This window comes from Sciurus carolinensis, chromosome 3 (genome assembly GCF_902686445.1).
Source record: "Sciurus carolinensis chromosome 3, mSciCar1.2, whole genome shotgun sequence".
In the NCBI taxonomy this organism is placed as follows: domain Eukaryota; kingdom Metazoa; phylum Chordata; class Mammalia; order Rodentia; family Sciuridae; genus Sciurus; species Sciurus carolinensis.
The window spans coordinates 121,597,434-121,614,731 of record NC_062215.1 but is presented as its reverse complement, the minus strand read 5'-3'; the positions used below and the strand labels follow the sequence as shown (position 1 = coordinate 121,614,731).

General features: G+C 34.5%; 1 protein-coding gene across 4 annotated transcripts in view; it reads right to left on the bottom strand.

The window, feature by feature from the left end:
• Positions 1 to 10,537: 10,537 nt before the first annotated feature.
• The window catches only part of Hat1 (histone acetyltransferase 1), an 85,337-nt gene continuing 78,576 nt past the window's right edge, over positions 10,538 to 17,298 (bottom strand). For 2 of the 4 annotated variants that reach the window (XM_047543416.1, XM_047543415.1), the window contains exons 9-11: positions 15,928 to 16,079; positions 13,685 to 13,801; positions 10,540 to 10,990 (exon numbers count right to left, since the gene is read on the bottom strand). In XM_047543416.1, coding sequence (XP_047399372.1) covers positions 10,823 to 10,990; positions 13,685 to 13,801; positions 15,928 to 16,079 — 437 coding nt within the window. In that variant the 3' untranslated portion in view covers positions 10,540 to 10,822. Of the gene's footprint in view, positions 10,991 to 13,684; positions 13,802 to 15,927; positions 16,080 to 17,298 lie in introns of all 4 variants that reach the window. The other 2 variants (XM_047543413.1, XM_047543414.1) reach the window with 2 other exon arrangements.

The following is a 17,298-nucleotide window of genomic DNA, read 5'->3' as shown; positions in this document are numbered from 1 at the left end:
CTAGAAGGAAAAGGAAACATTATGAGGACCCATTTGGCACCAATGTGGTTGACTCCCATTGAGGAAATCCTTAATAAGTTCAGCATGAAATGCGGACATCTAGGATGAGTTAGAAGTGAAGCATATATGAACTTGTATGGGTAATAGCTCACACTCTGATCCTTGATTTGGCTTTTTTCATACCACATCCTTCTGACATTATATATATGCATGCTGACCAACAGGATGAAACGCTAGCCCACTGACATCTAAGATATCTTGTGATTTTAACACTTGGTGGTGTCCTTCACATACAGAACATTAGAATGTTTTTACTTCAGCGAGCAACTTCTATGGAATCAGGTCTTCTCTATTTCTGCCCATGTTCCCACCTGTGAAATGAAAGTTAATTAAATTGTGGTAGTACTTCATTGATTTGAACTCTATTATTCAGATTTTTGTACTTGGGTTTCTTGAATAAAAAGTTGAATCGTTTTTTAAAACCAGGATTAAAGAAATAGAGTAATTTCTTAAAATCTCCAGTTTGTGTGTCCAAAAATTCAGTTTTGAATATTAAATTTTTTTTTTTCGGTGCTGGGGATCGAACCCAGGGCCTTGTGCTTGCAAGGCAAGCACTCTACCAACTGAGCTATCTCCCCAGCCCTTAAAATATTTTTATTAATTGCAATTGATTATTGTTTTGTAGGTCTTTTACCTTGATTTTGAAAGGGTCATGTTTCATTTCACTTCTTTAAAAATCTTTTTATCTCTGTTTATAAAAGAAATAATCAGAAATAAATTGTTACGCATTTTTAAAAAATCAAATTTCCTTTCCTACTTAATATTATAGACTTGTTTCAATTTATTATTAAATTTTTCTAAAATTGTATATAGTTTAATAAAATTGAAATCAGTCCTTTTTTAATATATGTATTGAATCTTTAAATGCTCTAAGGGATTATGTGACATGAAGTAAATCCTTTTTTAAAAAATTTTGTTTTGTAATGCATCATCGTGTAATGTATTTCACAAGTTTAGATTTTTTGGGGGAGGAAGGGTACCAGGGATTGAACTCAGGGGCACTCAGCCACTGAGACACATCCTCAGCCCTCTTTTATATTTTATTTAGAAACAGTGCCTCCCTTTTGCTGAGGCTGGCTTTGAACTTGGGATCCTCCTGCCTCAGCCTCCCAAGCCACTGGGATTATGGGTGTGTGTCACTGAGCCCAGCTACAAGTTTAGATTTTTATATACTTATTGAAATTATCTTTAGGGCAAGATAATTAAATACAATATGAAATAGGGGCAAAGTTGTTTATGAGTTTATAAAACTTGTTATATATGAATGCATCATAAAACTAAGTGAACTAATAATGGTATTTCCTATTGGACACAGAGCAAGTTCCATGGTCTGCTAGGGGAAACTGGTGCCCAGGGACCTGAACAGCGTCAGTGAACTTTTCATCTAGACCGAGTTACTTTCATTTTACCTTCCTGACCTTGCTTCTCAGTTTTTGCCATCTGAATCAGAATAACTAGCCTTTTGATTTGATTTTAGATTCATTTCTTAGCATTTTACTCTGTGGCTTGAGAACAATATTTCCAATCCCTGTCCTCTAATTTGTCCAATTTTAGAATGAGGAAGTTCTTTCATTTATATACATGTTTTAAGCAAAATGAACATTCTTTCTAGTAACTTGGAGTCCTACATAAACATAATCGGTACATATAACAGAGACCTGCCTTAGTAGCTGGTTGGACCCCTCTAAAGTTAGGGTCCAAATTTGAGTGATTATATGTTCAGGCAGATAGTTTGAAGGCACACTCAGTCAGCTTGCTGGCAGAAATGCCATGTTTCCTATACTAGTCATTTGAGATAATCGTGGACATGTTTCTGAGCAATTTAGGGATACTCTTAGAGAAAAATATGTAAATACCCCATATTTTATGAGGAAAAAGTAATGCCATATGTGAGGCAGTTGTGAGAAATCAAGAGTGTTTCTCTTTGTTGTTTGTGCCCCATTTCCTTGATCTTTAACATTGCCAACAGGGACCCAGAACAAGAGGAGGGGGACTTTAGTTGTGTGTGATCCTCCTGCCTTTCCCATTTGATTTCGTTAATGCTATTTTCTCAGCCCTATAACTCCTATACAAATGAAACTTTAAGTCTCCCCACTGTCTAATGAGATTGTTCTACCTGAGCCCCTCCTACACTGAAATTCTGAAAATTTCAGGGTCCATAGATGTTCGTAGGCATGAGCTCAGCAAATAGCATGCTGCCCTCTCTTGATCCTCTGTCAAGGAAGGGGAGTGGAACAGAACCAGGCAGTGCTAATTTAAACTATAGAGTAAGACCTAAACATTTCCCAAGGGTGATGTTGGTGTTAAGCCCAGTCTGACTGGCATTCATTTCAAGCTGGTTCAGTCCTTTAGCTTGAAAATATTAAGTGAGATTGTAAGCAGTCATAACACTCACTTCAACATAATTGCATATCCATTGTTGGAACTATAGCCTGCCTAGAATAGTGGAAAGGGTTGAGGGAAAGGAAGAGGACATAGGGAAGAGTATGAGGGTAGTCTCAGGCTCCTTGCACTGTGCTGTGTGGCAGAGCTTTCTGATAATAACTGCCTGCTTTGGTCAGAGTTGGCTTTGGAACTGTGCAGTGACACCCAAGGGACCAGGCTTCCCTGGCTCATCTCTTGGGGCTGGTTCTAAGGATGTTGGATTTAAGCAGAAATATGCATTTGCCCCTGGGGAAATCTAAACGAAAGTGTGAAACATTAGAGGCTGCCATCTCTTCTCCAGTTGGTAATCATTGAAAAAGTAGCACCTGTGTGTACACTTCTGGAGAGTGAAATCTATTCAGAGAAAGGAAAAAAGTGAAATGTTTTCAAGAAAACTTAATGATCAGTCAGACAATCAGTAAATATGTAAGTGGCTACTCTAGGCTCCAAGGAAATATGATATTGTCTTTGATCTTAGGACCCTAACTAGGCTGGGGATATACCTCAGTGGTACCACATTTACCTAGGGTACGCAAAGCCCTGGATTTGATCCCAAGCATCACAAAACAAAATCAAGGATTAAGAACCTAATTGGAAAGCTAAGGTTAACATGCTCACAAGATTCTCCATAAAGAAAGACCAAATAATATCCTTGAGACTATAAACACCAAAGAAGCAATGTCAAGTATAAGGGGTTCACAGATTATATAGCTCAAGAACTAAGAATGTGGAACTCAAATTGCACCTGTTTGATTTCCATCACTTCCTGCAAAAATGAAGGTGAGAAAAAAATTAATGCTTCCTTTAGCATCTCTAATCCATACTTAGAAGAAAAAGGAAAAATGCTCTCATGATCTCCTTTTTGGAATTATTTTTAAAAGCTCTCTTTTGCTTTTTCTTCGGTTTATACATGTAATACATACTCTTTGAAAAATGTTCCAAGAGTATAAAAATATATAATATAGACAGTAAAAATCCCCCTGGTACTTTCCATGTAATCACTGTCTAGACTTTTTTCTATGCACATACCACTTGCTGGACTTTCTAAGATTTACCATGACCAGCTATGCATCACTATAGAATAAGAGCAAACAAAGCAAATCAAAATAGGATTTGGAAAAAAATAGGAATGCACAATCTTCTGTCTTACTGGAGTCTACTCTGTCTTCTCTCCCTTTTGCCTTCATTGTACTCATTTCTCTTCCTTCTTTCATTTTTTCCCCTCCTTTATAAGATTACAGAATGCCTTTCCTGTGGGTTTTTGTTTGTTTTCTTTTCCCTCTTGAAGTGATGATACATCCTGATTATCTCTTTTTTTTTTCACCTTATTCTTTCGCTAGACTTATGATCATGTGTTTGCTGTTAAATTCTTAATGTGTTTGAATTAAAATGTATGGTCCTGTAGGATAGTGTAAGGCTAGTTCCTGTGGAGAACAGTTTGATCACTAATATCAGAGGTTGGAATTTTTTTGTGTGATTTTGTTGTTTCCTACTTATTAAGCATGAAACAGTACTCCTTGGTCAGTTAACAGTTACAAAAAAGACTGCAGTAAAAATCTCCAAAATGGAGATTATGAAATTAGAATGGATTTAATAATAAACTAGCTGTGTGCCCTCCTTCCCTCCCACTCTCCACCTCCACTCCCCAAACTGACTGAGAAACTAAGCAGTAGTGCATTTTTTAACTTTTTCTGTTTGCCTCTCACTTGACGATTCTATATTCAAGACTGAAACTATCGAAGTAAACAAGAGGGCAGATGCTGCAGCGACCTCTCTTCCCATTTAGCTAAGCGCCGATGTGCTCACCCCATCCACTTTAACCCAGAGAATAACCTGTCTGGAGTGCATTCTCCACATCTGAAGCACGCACAAACATCACTGCATTTTCTTTCACTTGGTAAAGAATAAAGGAAGAGAAGCAGCAGCTGCTGTAGCAACAGACAGCAAACAAGCCTCACAGTGGCCTCCGCTTGGCCTTCACAAAAGGGGATTCAGACAGCAGGCAAATCAGGACAGCCCAAGACTTCTGCACAGATTTGCCTGCCAAAATGACTAATTAAACATTTTAAAAACTGTCCAGGTGAACAGAGAGTCTAACCATAGTACATTTCCAACTAATCTTTTATTAAGATAAAGAATACATTTGAAGAACTGGAAATGGCTTTAAAAATCACCTAATCCATTTCTAACCCTATCCCTTCTAAGATAAAGACAGTGAGGCCCAGAAAGGTTGGAGGGCAGACTCATCCCTTTTCTAACCTGTATACATTATAATAAAATTTAAGGTTTAAAAAAACCTTTTTTTAAATATTTGTAAGGCATTGGTTATCATGTCTTACAACAAATAGCTCATCAGCTATTCATTAGTGATGGCCAACTACACTTTTTTTTAGTATGTATTTTTTAGTTATAGGTCGACACAATACCTTTATTTATTTTTATGTGATGCTGAGGATCAAACCCAGTGCCTCACACATGCCAGCGAGCATTCTACCACGGAGCCACAACCCCAGCCCACAAACTATACTTTTAAAAAGATTTCTCCAGGGTGTTCGTGGAAAGCCCCCAAAATTATATTCATTTTCAGAGCTTTGGTTGTGCATCTAGTGACTGTTGACTCATAGAACCAAGGTGTCAAAGATGAAGAGATTTTTTTGATAGCACATTTTCCTCTTTAGTCCTTTGCCAAATGAAGTACATCATAAACTATGATTCCTTTGATGATCAATTTGCAAAGAAAATGATTGGGTACTATTGCCTTTTATTATTATTATTTTTAAAAGCTCAACTACTAAAAAAATACTTTTGGAAAATTCTGCTATATTTATGGAAGTCAGGTGTAGCATAATCTTGTTGCACTATCTAGTCTAGAGGATCCATTTGCCTGCTTCAGGTAAACTTTAAAACATCTTTGTGGTTTTGTGTGTGTGTGTTGTTTTTTTTTCCCATCACACTGGCGACTGAACCCAGGGTGCTCTACCACTGAGCTACATTTCCAATCCTTTTTATTTTTTGAGACATGGTCTCTCCAAATTGCCCAGTCTAGCATCAAACTTGCAATCCTGCCACAGCTTTCCATGTAACTGGGATTACAGGTGTGTGCCACCACACCTGACTAGTTTTGCATTCTTTTGTTTTTTAAATTTGGCAATCATACAGAGCTTCAATTGCTGTTGATATATTACTTAAAAGTTTTAAATCAAAGTAACTTCTATATACTTTAAAGAAACTTACACAATTATTACAAGATTTACAATGAAAAGCAATAGTTTCTCATTCTGCCATTTCTTCATCTGACTTGAGTCAGCCACTTTGAACTGTTTTGTTTCTAGTTATTGCTCAAAGCCATGCCAACTATAGATACTATATTTGGACTCTTTCTTGTACAGACTTTTTTCTGGAGTGCATAATTTTCCTGTTCCAATTTGGACCAGTTTCTTTCTTAAACATGTTATTCAGTTGCCATCCTGTCATTTTATGGGACTCAGATTCATTTGTGAGTGTGTGTGTATATGTGTGTTGCTGGAGATCAAACCCAGGGCCTTCTTCATGGTAGGCAAGTGCTCTACCACTGAGCCACTGAAGTACTCCCCATCTTACATGCTTTGTTTTCACCTTTATGTCGCTACAGCTACAGGTAATACCAGAAATAATATAATTTTTTTTACTTCTTAGATACCTTTATTTTGCTCTCATACTTGATTGATAGTTTGGACATAAGATTCTAGCCAAAGTTAACTATCTATTAATTATTTATTATGGTACTGGTGATTGAACCCAGCGCCTTACATGTTCTGTGGACATGTTCTACCACTGAGATGCATCCCCACACTTGTAAAATTTTATTTTGAGACAGGGTCTAAGTTGCCTAGGCTCTTGGAATCCTTCTGCTTCAGCCTCCCAAGTGGATGGAATTAACAAGTGTATGTTACCACACGAGGCTTGATATTATGTATGGTAAGTTTTGAGAAGAGCTAAGCAAGACTAAAGGAATATACAAAATAGTCATATGTATATACCTACACATTCATGTCACCTTGTATTTAAGATAATTCAAATTTCTAGCCATGAAAGGAAATAGTTGGAGATGTCCTGTATACTCTTGTTTACATAAATAGATTATTCTGATTACCACATTATCAAGTTTCTGTAACCTTAGTTCATGTAATAATTTTAACTGTTCTGGGGCTGGAGCTGTGGCCAGTGGTAGAGCGCTTGCCCAGCACCTGTGAAGCACTGGGTTTAATCCTCAGCACCACATAAAAATAAATAAATAAAGGAAAAATAATTTTAACTGTTGTAAAGCTGTATAGTCACTATGAGATTAAAGTCCATGATTTCTAGAACTTAGATATGTATACTTGCACATATGTGCACAGTACACATACAAAAATATGTATTGCATTTTTTTGTAATGGAAAGTATTGGAAACAACTTATAAGTTACAGATGGAGTAACTTATAACATACTATACAATAGAATACCATGCAGCTATTAAACCAGGTAAGCTCTAATGATAGCCAAGACAGTTTTAAAAAGGCAAATTATGCCAGGTATGGTGGTGCACACCTGTAATCCCAGGAATTCAGGAACTTGAGGCAGAAGGATTGCAATTTCAAGGCCAGCCTCAGCAACTTAGCAAGGCCATAAACAACTAAGCAAGATCATGTCTCAAAAATTTAAAAGGGATGGGGTTGTGACTCAGTGGTTAAGTGCCCCTGGGTTAAATCCCTGGTACAAATTTTTTTAAAAAAGACAGTGTATGTGGTAGGTTACCACATATACATATGAATATATATATATATATATATATAAAATATATACATACATACATTCTCATTTATATTCTTATTTATATTTCTGAAAGACATAAAAGATATCCCCTCTTAGGAAGAGCCTAGGGATTAAGCATTTAAGAGTTGGTTGGCACACTTAATGGAAGAAGAAAGTGGAATTCAGGAGTCTAATATACAGTTCTGGCCACTAACTTAACCTTTGGCGCTATTGTCAATCTATAAATTGAGAGCATAGATCAATTGCAAAAAATAATTTTTCAAAAAAATCAATGACTGGGGTTGTGGCTCAGTGGTAAAGCACTTGCTTGGCATATGTGAGGCACTGGGTTCCATCCTCAGCACCACATAAAAATAAACAAAATAAAGGTATTGTATCCATCCCCAACTAAAAAATAAAAATTTAAAAATTTAAAAAAAAAATGAAGTGGATAATTTATCACACAAAAGATGGAAAAATATTTAGTCTTCCCAGTAAGTAAAAGAAATGTAAATTTGAGATTTTATATCTACTGAAACAAGGTCAACATCCCATACCATTGAAATTATTAAAATCAGCATACAGGTTCATATCTGGTGTTTCATCAATCTTTCTGAAAAATGATATGTTTATATAACTAAGCCATAGAGATAGTCTACATCTCCTGGGAATTTGTCTTAAGGAAATGATTTAACAGATATGAAATATATATTATGTAAAGATATTAATTCATTTGAGTATTATCTAAAATAGTAAAATACTAGGCAAAAGATTTAACTTGGGTACATTAACATGAAATATTGTACATCTCTAAGAATCATTTCAAATACAGAAATGTTTGTTCAAAAGAAAATACTTTTAAAATTGGGGATGCAGGTCAGTGGTGAAGCACGTAGGCCCTGGATTTGATCCCCAGTACCACACACACACACAAAATACTGCTAACTTCAGTGTATATTCACAGATAATGTACAAATGTAAAAATAATTTCATATGGAAGGAAGAATTATGGCTACCTATCAAATCAGTATTTAATATTGTTAAATAGGCTTTTAAATTCTAAGAACTTAAGAATGAATTTAAGAATTAAATCAGTTGACACACAAGGTCCATGATTCTAATAATTCTCAATTGGAATCAAGGGAACTCTTCAGAATAGACAAGGCTCTGGTAAAACAAAACGAGGGCCCTTGTAATTTGGAGACAATTAGGAACTTTATAGTACTTTTTTTCCTCTTACACAAACTATATCTGTATAAACTAAGATTTTCATGTGTAATTTAGAAAACTGCATTTTTAGACATACCACACATATACCCAGAGGCCTAAGGGTGAGATTAGTCAGGATCTTAGAACAGGGAGGGAGCCTAGAGATCATTATAGTATAATCTCATTTTTACAGATTTAAAAAAAATAAAATAAAAGCCCTCATGCTTAGAAGGAAACATATTACGTATAGAGAGAATATTATTTGTGAAGGACAGGGAAAAGATAAAGGTGGAAGAAAGAAAAGGGCAGTGACAAAGGCAATAACATAGTAGGTGTGTGTGTGATAGTAAATGGTGAAGGCTAAGACTAGGGGAGGTAAGGGACTACTGGCTGGCTGTGTTGGGTTTCATATACAATTCTATACATTTATCCTGATGTTTCATTACCCTGTAAGGTAATCTTAGACTTTTATCATTCTAACTCCAAATGAAGGTACAACTTTCAAGTTCCAAAATATAATGCTAAACCAGATCTGTATCATGAACTGAATATAGGAAGGAATATTACTTTTTAAAGGAGAGACTAGGGACATTGGTGTTATCTCAGCCTTTTCTGTTTTCTACATAGTAAAAACATCTTGAAAGATAATTCATTTTGATTTTTTTTTTTATTTCTTCAGAGGTCATCTGAATTTATTCACATCATAAATTGTGAATTACCAATAAAAATTTAAAGATTATTAGCCAATTTAGATGGAAGGCAAATTGTTTTCATAGTATCAGAAAGGATTTTAACTGAACTAATTCATTCTATTAGTAGCAAATTGTCTGTGTGTGTGTATAAAATCTCTCAGAAATCAAGTTTTATCTGCATACAGGCCTCCAAGATGAGATGATCTGAAACTTTCACTGCTCCCTTATTTTAAGGAGACAGCTTTGTGCTTGGTATGCTACTGGACATAGCTATTTTGTGTCCTTAGGCTACTAGTTACTTTTATGTCTCTTATTGTTGACAGGTTTTACTAATGGAAAGTTGATCTAAAGACAAGATAGTGCTTTCCAAATTGGGAATTTGGCCTAAGCATCAAACAAATCAGGCTTTTAAAAATAAAGTTCAACTTATATCCTGTTTTTAGCATTATATAATAATGTTACTAGCTTGCTGGCACACATTATAAACATTTCAAGCTTTAATTTCATGACTGTTCATGATCAAGCAATTAATTTAAACTTTACTTCATTAGAAATGACTGTATTAAACAATTTATCATTACTTTGGTTTATTTCTCCTTGTACTTCAACACCTTGCTAAACTTAAATTATAACAGGTATCTTATTTCACATATGGAATATAAATTGAATTTTTATAAACTGATTTCTAATTATCTTACATTATTTATAAAATGTCTTATGCTAACTTCTAAATTATCTTCAACTAATATTTGATACCAATCATTTAGGCTTTGGGCGTGTCTAGTTTCCCCTTACCTACCTACCAAACAAGCAGTTAATGTAGGTAGGAGTTTAAAACAAACCTATACTGGAACAATGTCCTACTTACAAAAGTAAGATAATTATGGTAACCTTAGAGAAGTGTGTATTGTTTGTTTATGTACTGGGAATAAACCCAGGGGCAATTAACCACTAAGCCACATCTCCAGCTCTCTTTATTTATTTTGAGACAGGGTCTTGCCAAGTTGCTTAGGGCCTTGTTAGGTTGCTGAAACTGGCTTTGATTTGAGATCCTCCAGCCTCAGCCTCCCAGGCTGCTGGGATTATAGTATACACCACTGGGCCAGGCAAGAAATGTTTTCTAAAGATGTCAGATGTAAAATCTTAAAAGCAAAGTGTGGGAATAATGATAACAAAAAACTTAAAATCTAAAGTTTCTTTTTTTTTTTTTTTAGTTGTAGATGTACACAATACCTTTATTTTTTATGTGGAGCAAACCCAGTGCCCCATGTATGTGAGGCAAGCATGCTACCACTGAGCCACACTGAGCCACACCCCCAACCCTAAAATATAAGGTTCTTAACAGGACTAAAAAAGTTTATCTTAAGTATTTAAACATCATCACACATTAATATATCACAACTAAGCATTTATTATATTGGTTAAGAAGAAAAGCAATTGCAGTATTTCAGAAGCTATATCTTTTTTTAATGCAATATATGCTCATAAACTCTAGACAGTATTTTAAAATATACAATCTCTCCAAAAGAAAATATTCAACTAAAGATAACATAGATAACTTTTAATGTAAGTAAAATGTTACAATATTTGAAAATTAATCATCAGGTTTTCCACAGCACAATGTACAGAAATTTGCAAGCTTCCTGTACAGAGTAGTATAATCTTTACTCTTGAGCCAGTCGTTCAATAACACGTCGGTAATCTTCCACTAGTTCCTGAAAGCTTTCTTCCAGCTGTTCATGTTGCATGCTTATTTCTATTTGGTTCATCTGGTTTGTCAGTTCTTCTGGTCTGAGACATTTTTTCATTTTAGCAAGATCTCTTTGTTTTTTCTAAGTAACAAACACAATTGTTTGACTCAGAAAGCAGATTTATTTCTACAATATTAAATCTTCAAAGATGTTAAAAATAATAGTACTAGGAGAATGTTAAAACTTGTCTCAAAATTTTCTTCTTAAAGGAGCTTAATTGAACATAAAATTAACCATGAACTGCAAACTCTTTAAAAGACTTAGGAAGACCTGGTATTTGTGTCTGATAATAGTAAATATAAATATATGACTAGTAGCCTCCTCAAAAGCACAATAAACCATTCTGGCCAAGGCTGGGGATGTAACTCAGTGATGGAGAACTTGCCTAGTAGCATCAGGCTGTGGATTCTATCCCCAGCACCAACAAAACAAAAACAAAACTCTGGCCAGTGGAGACACTCAAACACTCCTTTAAGAAGTAAAGTACATAACTGAAGAAGCAACTGATACTAAGTGCAGTAATTCTTTATTTCACTATATAATCATTAATTACATTAACTTAAAATAACAATCTGGCATCTTTCTGCCACTAAGCCTATTTCTAGGTTCCCTTACACAGCAATATATATATGGACATATTAATTTTTACCATACTGTTGGAAAAGTTTCAGAAAGGCAAATTTTCTCTCCATTTTACTAAGGATGTCACTATACTGAGGAGTTTGCAGTAGGGAGCTGGTTAACAATTTTATGCAGGACACTGTGTCAGAATACTGTGTCAGTGACATTTAAGATAGATGGGATGGGACTGAAAGACTAAGCAACTCCTGCAGTTCAAGTCAGAGATGATGAAAGCCTAAATCAAGTCAGCAGCAGCAGAGGTGGAAAGAGAAGAAAGCATTGGATATTTTGGGGAATGAAGAATAAATCCAAGATTCCTAGTCAGGTTGCAACACTGCAATATACAAAATTTCATATTTTGAAAAACTTCTAATTATCATGCCAATTCTCTTTATTAGAGCATATAATAAAGAGGTAGTTTTAGAGATGGGAATTCACATACATTGACTCACAAACTCTATGAACTAGATAACATGATGGAGAAAAAAAGAGAAAGAGGAATTAAACAATTCGCCTAAGCTCATGCAGCCAGCAAACTAAGAAGGCAGATTCAAACCCTAATAGTTCATTTGGAAGTCTAAGTTTTGTCTGTGTCAAACTGCCTTTCAAAAGACCATAAGCTGGGTATGGTGTAATACCCCAGCAACTCGGGAGGTGGAGGTAGGAGGATCCCAAGTTTGAGGTGACCCTTGGCAATTTAGTGAAATCCTGTTTCAAAAAATAAAAAGGGATGGGAGTGTAACTTGGTGAGAGAGTGCTCCTGGGTTCTATCCCCAGTACTGCCCCACCCCAAAGACAATAAAAATGATCAGACAAATATCTGTAACAACAATACCATAAACCCTTCCTTCTTAAGAATTAATACATGTCTCTTAAAGGGGATCCTAATGACTTTGGAATAGTAGGCAAATGTGTCATGTTTATCACTTTAAATTTATAATCACACAAACATTTCTAAAACAAGGTACAAGAAAGTACTGGAGATAGGCCTTTATTGTAAATTTTCTGACTACCAAAAAAATGTTGATCTACGTTTAAATTGTATTTGTTTTATTTAGTATTCCTTAAACTATACATATTCCACTTTGTGTATATGTATGTGTATATACTTATATATGCATACATTTATATATATAATATATAAAAAATGCATTGCAAATTGAGTTTCTAAAGAACCTGTGAAAGCTTAAAAAAATAAAAACTGATTTGGAGAACATCTCTATCCAGCTGAGATACATTGTTTTTAATTGTTTTTTGAAAGGCAATTTGACACAGATACTAAACTAAAACTTTCAAATAAAACTGTTAGGGTTTGAATCCTGCCTTTTCAGTTCACTAGCTCTATAAGCTTAAGCAAATTATTTAACTCCTCTTTCCCCTTTTCTTCCAATCTCTAATATCTAATATTTTCTTCCAATTTCTAATATCTATTTCATAGAGTTGACTGTGAGATACTTTATACTGGTAAATGAATACTGGAAAGCAGAATTCTTTAAGACTAGAATGGCTGGTGACATTCCATGGGCTTCAGAGTAATTCTTTTACCCTCAAACAAACAAAACTTAATTCTTACATAGATGAGGGCGTTGATAATATTTGATTAATGAAGAGAAATAAAAATTTACATTAATACCACCTTTAATTATACTATCATTAATATTAATTAATACCACTTATTTATATTAATACCATTAATATAACTTATTTATATTAACATTTAACTTCATCCATTCCTAACAATGGCCAAATGATAAGGCCAAACCTGATCTAGGAAAATATTTGCTTTATGAAGAAAAATATGGATGAAGAAAAGGTAGTAGGGGAAAAAGGCTAAGAAGAAAGAATGTTAAAAATAAAACTGAGAAAGAATACATCTATGACAAATGAAATAAGAAATTTGAAAAAACAAGGTAACTTATTAGAAAAGAATGTGGGGCATGCAGATTTTTAAAAGATACATACAAGTGAAAGAAAAAAAAAACATGTTAGATTATCCTTAAGATGAATGAGAATTTCTAAAATGAGAATAATGCTTTTCACTTTTGTAAAAGTTAATTTAGCAAAGTGATTTGGGCTCTCCCAAATACTGGCACTTGCTAGCTTTTCCTCTGTTTTAAACAGTGATAAGAATATAATGTTTAAGACTTGTCCTACCTTATAGGGACTAATTAGTCTTCTTTTAATATCCAGTCTATAGCTTCTGTATTGTTCAGCATCACTCATGTCAGTTACCAGCAATCGAAGAATCTCATAAACCCGTCTAGTGTGTTGCTAAAAATGAAACAAGAAAAATGTGAATTTTCAAACTAAATCAGTGACACTTTCCCAAAAGAACACAGGATACATTTAATAATTGACATGGCAAGAAATTGCTAGACATCAGAAGAAAAGCAATGTCCTCAAGGAGATGGAAGTCTATAAGGTAATGCAAATGACTGAGGTTTGGATTAATTTAATGACAGAAATATGCATAGTGTATTAAGGTAGAGGATTCCTGAGTGAGTAAAAAAATAAAACCTGAACTTTTATCTTTTTTTTGTTTTTTTTGGACGGTGCTGAAATGGAACCCAGGACCTTGGACATGCTAGACAAGCACTCTACCACTGAGCCACACCCCTAGTTCTGAACTGAATCTTAAAGGGAGGAGAGTATCCTTCATTCTAGAATAGGGAAGGGTGCTGTGTGTATGTGTACACACATACAAATGCACATAAAACAGAGCAGCTTGACACTGCTGGACCATAAAAAGAGAAGCCCTAAGGAGTGGTGATGTAGTGAGGATGGAGATATATAAAGAGGTAGACTGTAACATACGAGATTTAAAATGGCAACATAAGTGATATGCACAAATTTTGAGTTTTGAGCAAATCATTCAGGTGCATAGAAATGATAGCAAAAATAAGGGCAGAGAGACCAATTTAAAAAGCTATTAAGCCAGGCAAAAAACTGATGAGGGCATGAACTGGGATAGCAGAAGTACTAAGAGGACAGGACTTTAGATATTAGCATCATTTTTCTATTTACATTTTTTCATTCATGTATTTATTTTGGTGGGGATGTAGGCTATGGGTAGATTGGAAGGATAATATCTGAACTTCTTAGAAAGGACACATGAGTTCAATCTGAAAAATAATGACCACAATCTGACCGGGCAAACTGGAGAAAAGGGTATTACTGATAAAAGGAACAGTATATGTAAAGAGACTCAGAAAAAAACAAAAATGTGGCATAAATGGGAAATGGCAAGTGGTTCAATAAAACCAGAGCACGTGGGAAAGTGGCAAGAAGCTGAAGCTAGCAAAGTACAGATAATAGTGGGCTCTGTGTGGTCTACTTTAAAGCACAATTTTTTAAAAAATGTATTCATACAAGCTATCAAATTCTCATTAATACAAGTTTAATGTGATCTGGAGACATAAATTACTTCTAAATGTATTTATTTTATCTTAAAGCCAGGAAACCATTAAAGTGCTTTAGTGCAGAAGATGGAAAATTATAGTTCAAATAGAGTTGTTTATGGTGAACCTTTTGGTTATATAGTTTTGAAGCTCCAAGGGAAAATCTAGTGATTTATTAGATGAAATCGCCCAGGCAGAATTTTAAGTAGAAGAGAAGAAATGAAGATAAAGAACTCTGAGGAAGAGTTACATTTAAGGAGCATACAAAAGAGTGGAAGCCAGTGAAAGTACTCTAAGAAAGATGATGAGAACAGTAGGGGGAGAAATGTAAAGCTTTAGAAGCCAAAGAAGGGGTGGTCAACAATATCAAATGGTTAGTCTTTATTACTGGAATACTCTCCATCCCACACACTTTAATAATCCAAATTCTACCCACTCTTCAAGGGATGAGATCGGATGTCATCCTTCCAATGAAATACCGACTCCTTTGTTGAAATAAATGTAATAAACTGCCTTCTCTTAACTCCCTTATTTTTTCTATACCTACTTTAAAATAGTTAATACTTTAAAAATTAAACAAATATGTACAAGTATATAAAAGGAAAGTTATATGTTTTACTCAGCCCCTCTTTCCACCAATATTGTCTTCAGGGTATAATTACTTTAAAGTTTAAACATGTTTTTAAAGAGCAAAAATAAGGTGCTACTGTTCATTTTTGTTCTTATTACACTTAGCATAGCCATAAAATTTATTACTTTCCTATTCTGTTAAGGAAAGTGAGGCAAAAGGTGGTAAACTCAATGTCCTCAGTAATAGTGGTAAATGTAGGTTTGAATCCAGGCATTTTGACTTAAAAGCTTTTACTCTTAACCACTGCTACTCCCCCGCCCCCATGCATTCTTAATATCCTTATAATGTTTTGCTTGAGATAGGTACTTTAAAAAAAAAAAAAAAAAACTTTAAATTTTAAATGTTTTCCTCCTACACAATAAAAATACCTTATTGATTTTGAACTTCTGTTGAGCTTCCATTGCCATCTCTTCACTGAATCCTTGCATTAACTTTTCCCGGGAAAAACAGGGCAAATCTTGACAAAGCTTCACAAGCACAAAGTCTCTTAATTTCACATAGCTTTTTGATGGGTCTTCCGCTAAAGAAATAAAGTAGAATAACATTTTCCTTAGCCCACATAATTCCTTATCATTTGAAATCTCAATATCCAAACTAAGCTACAAAAGCAAATATACTTAAAAGAAAATTACATATGCAAAAGTTGCAATGTGAAGGATTTCTTATAACTCAGACAACAGAACATTGTCTTTGCCAAATAAAATTATAGGTGTGCTCCTTTGCAAAGACATTTATATTATTTGTGAAATGAGAACTACTCATTTCAAATATCATCTTTTTGACTGGTATGTTATTGCGTGCATCTTAGTTTAAATTCCAATAAATACATCTGTATAAATGAGAGATTCAAGTTTGGATGAGCAATTATAAAAATGCAAGCAATTTTTAAAGAGGTAATGATTCCAAGGTTAATGTTAACTTCCTTACTTTAATCCAATAACCTTTACAGTCTGCTATATTTGTTTCACCTAATTAAAAAAAAAACAAACAAAAAAAAACTTCCCTTTACAAAAAGCAACCCTTTTGGATTTAGAGAATACAACGAGGAATTGAGGACATTCTATTGTTTCTATCTTCACTGCTTCTGAATATCTTCTTTTATGTTTGTTGTGTCTACATTAGATTAAGTAGTGGACAACAATGGAGCATGATGGGTAGAAATACTATACATAAAATATAAGGGTGAATCCCAGTTCTGTCATTCATACTCGTAGTACTTTGGGAAAGTGACGTCACTTCTCTCTATCTTTATTTGATGATCAGCAGAAAAGTTGAAATAAAAAAATGTCACAGTCTAAGCTAGTTCATAGAGCCTGATATTTCCTGACTTTAATATTTACTTCAAAGCTACAGCAATCTAGACAGTAGGGCCTTCAAATAAGGATAGATATATAGCTCAATGGAACTGAATTAAGAGTCTAGAAATAAGCCTGTACATTTATGGTCAATTTCTGAGAACGAGAGCAAAACAATCCAATGCCATAGAAACATTTTTAACAGATGGGGCTGGTACATGGATTTCCACAAGCTGGAGCATCCTTTCCTTACACCAAACGGATACCTAAATATAACAGGCAAAACTATAAAACTCCTAGAAGAAACACTGGAGTAAACCTATGGTTTACCTATAGTTATGCAATGATTTCTTAGATGAGGAAAACAAAAGTACAAGTGACAAAAGACAAAACAGATAAGCTGGGCCCTATCAAAATTTAAAACATTCAGCCAGGTGCAGTGGT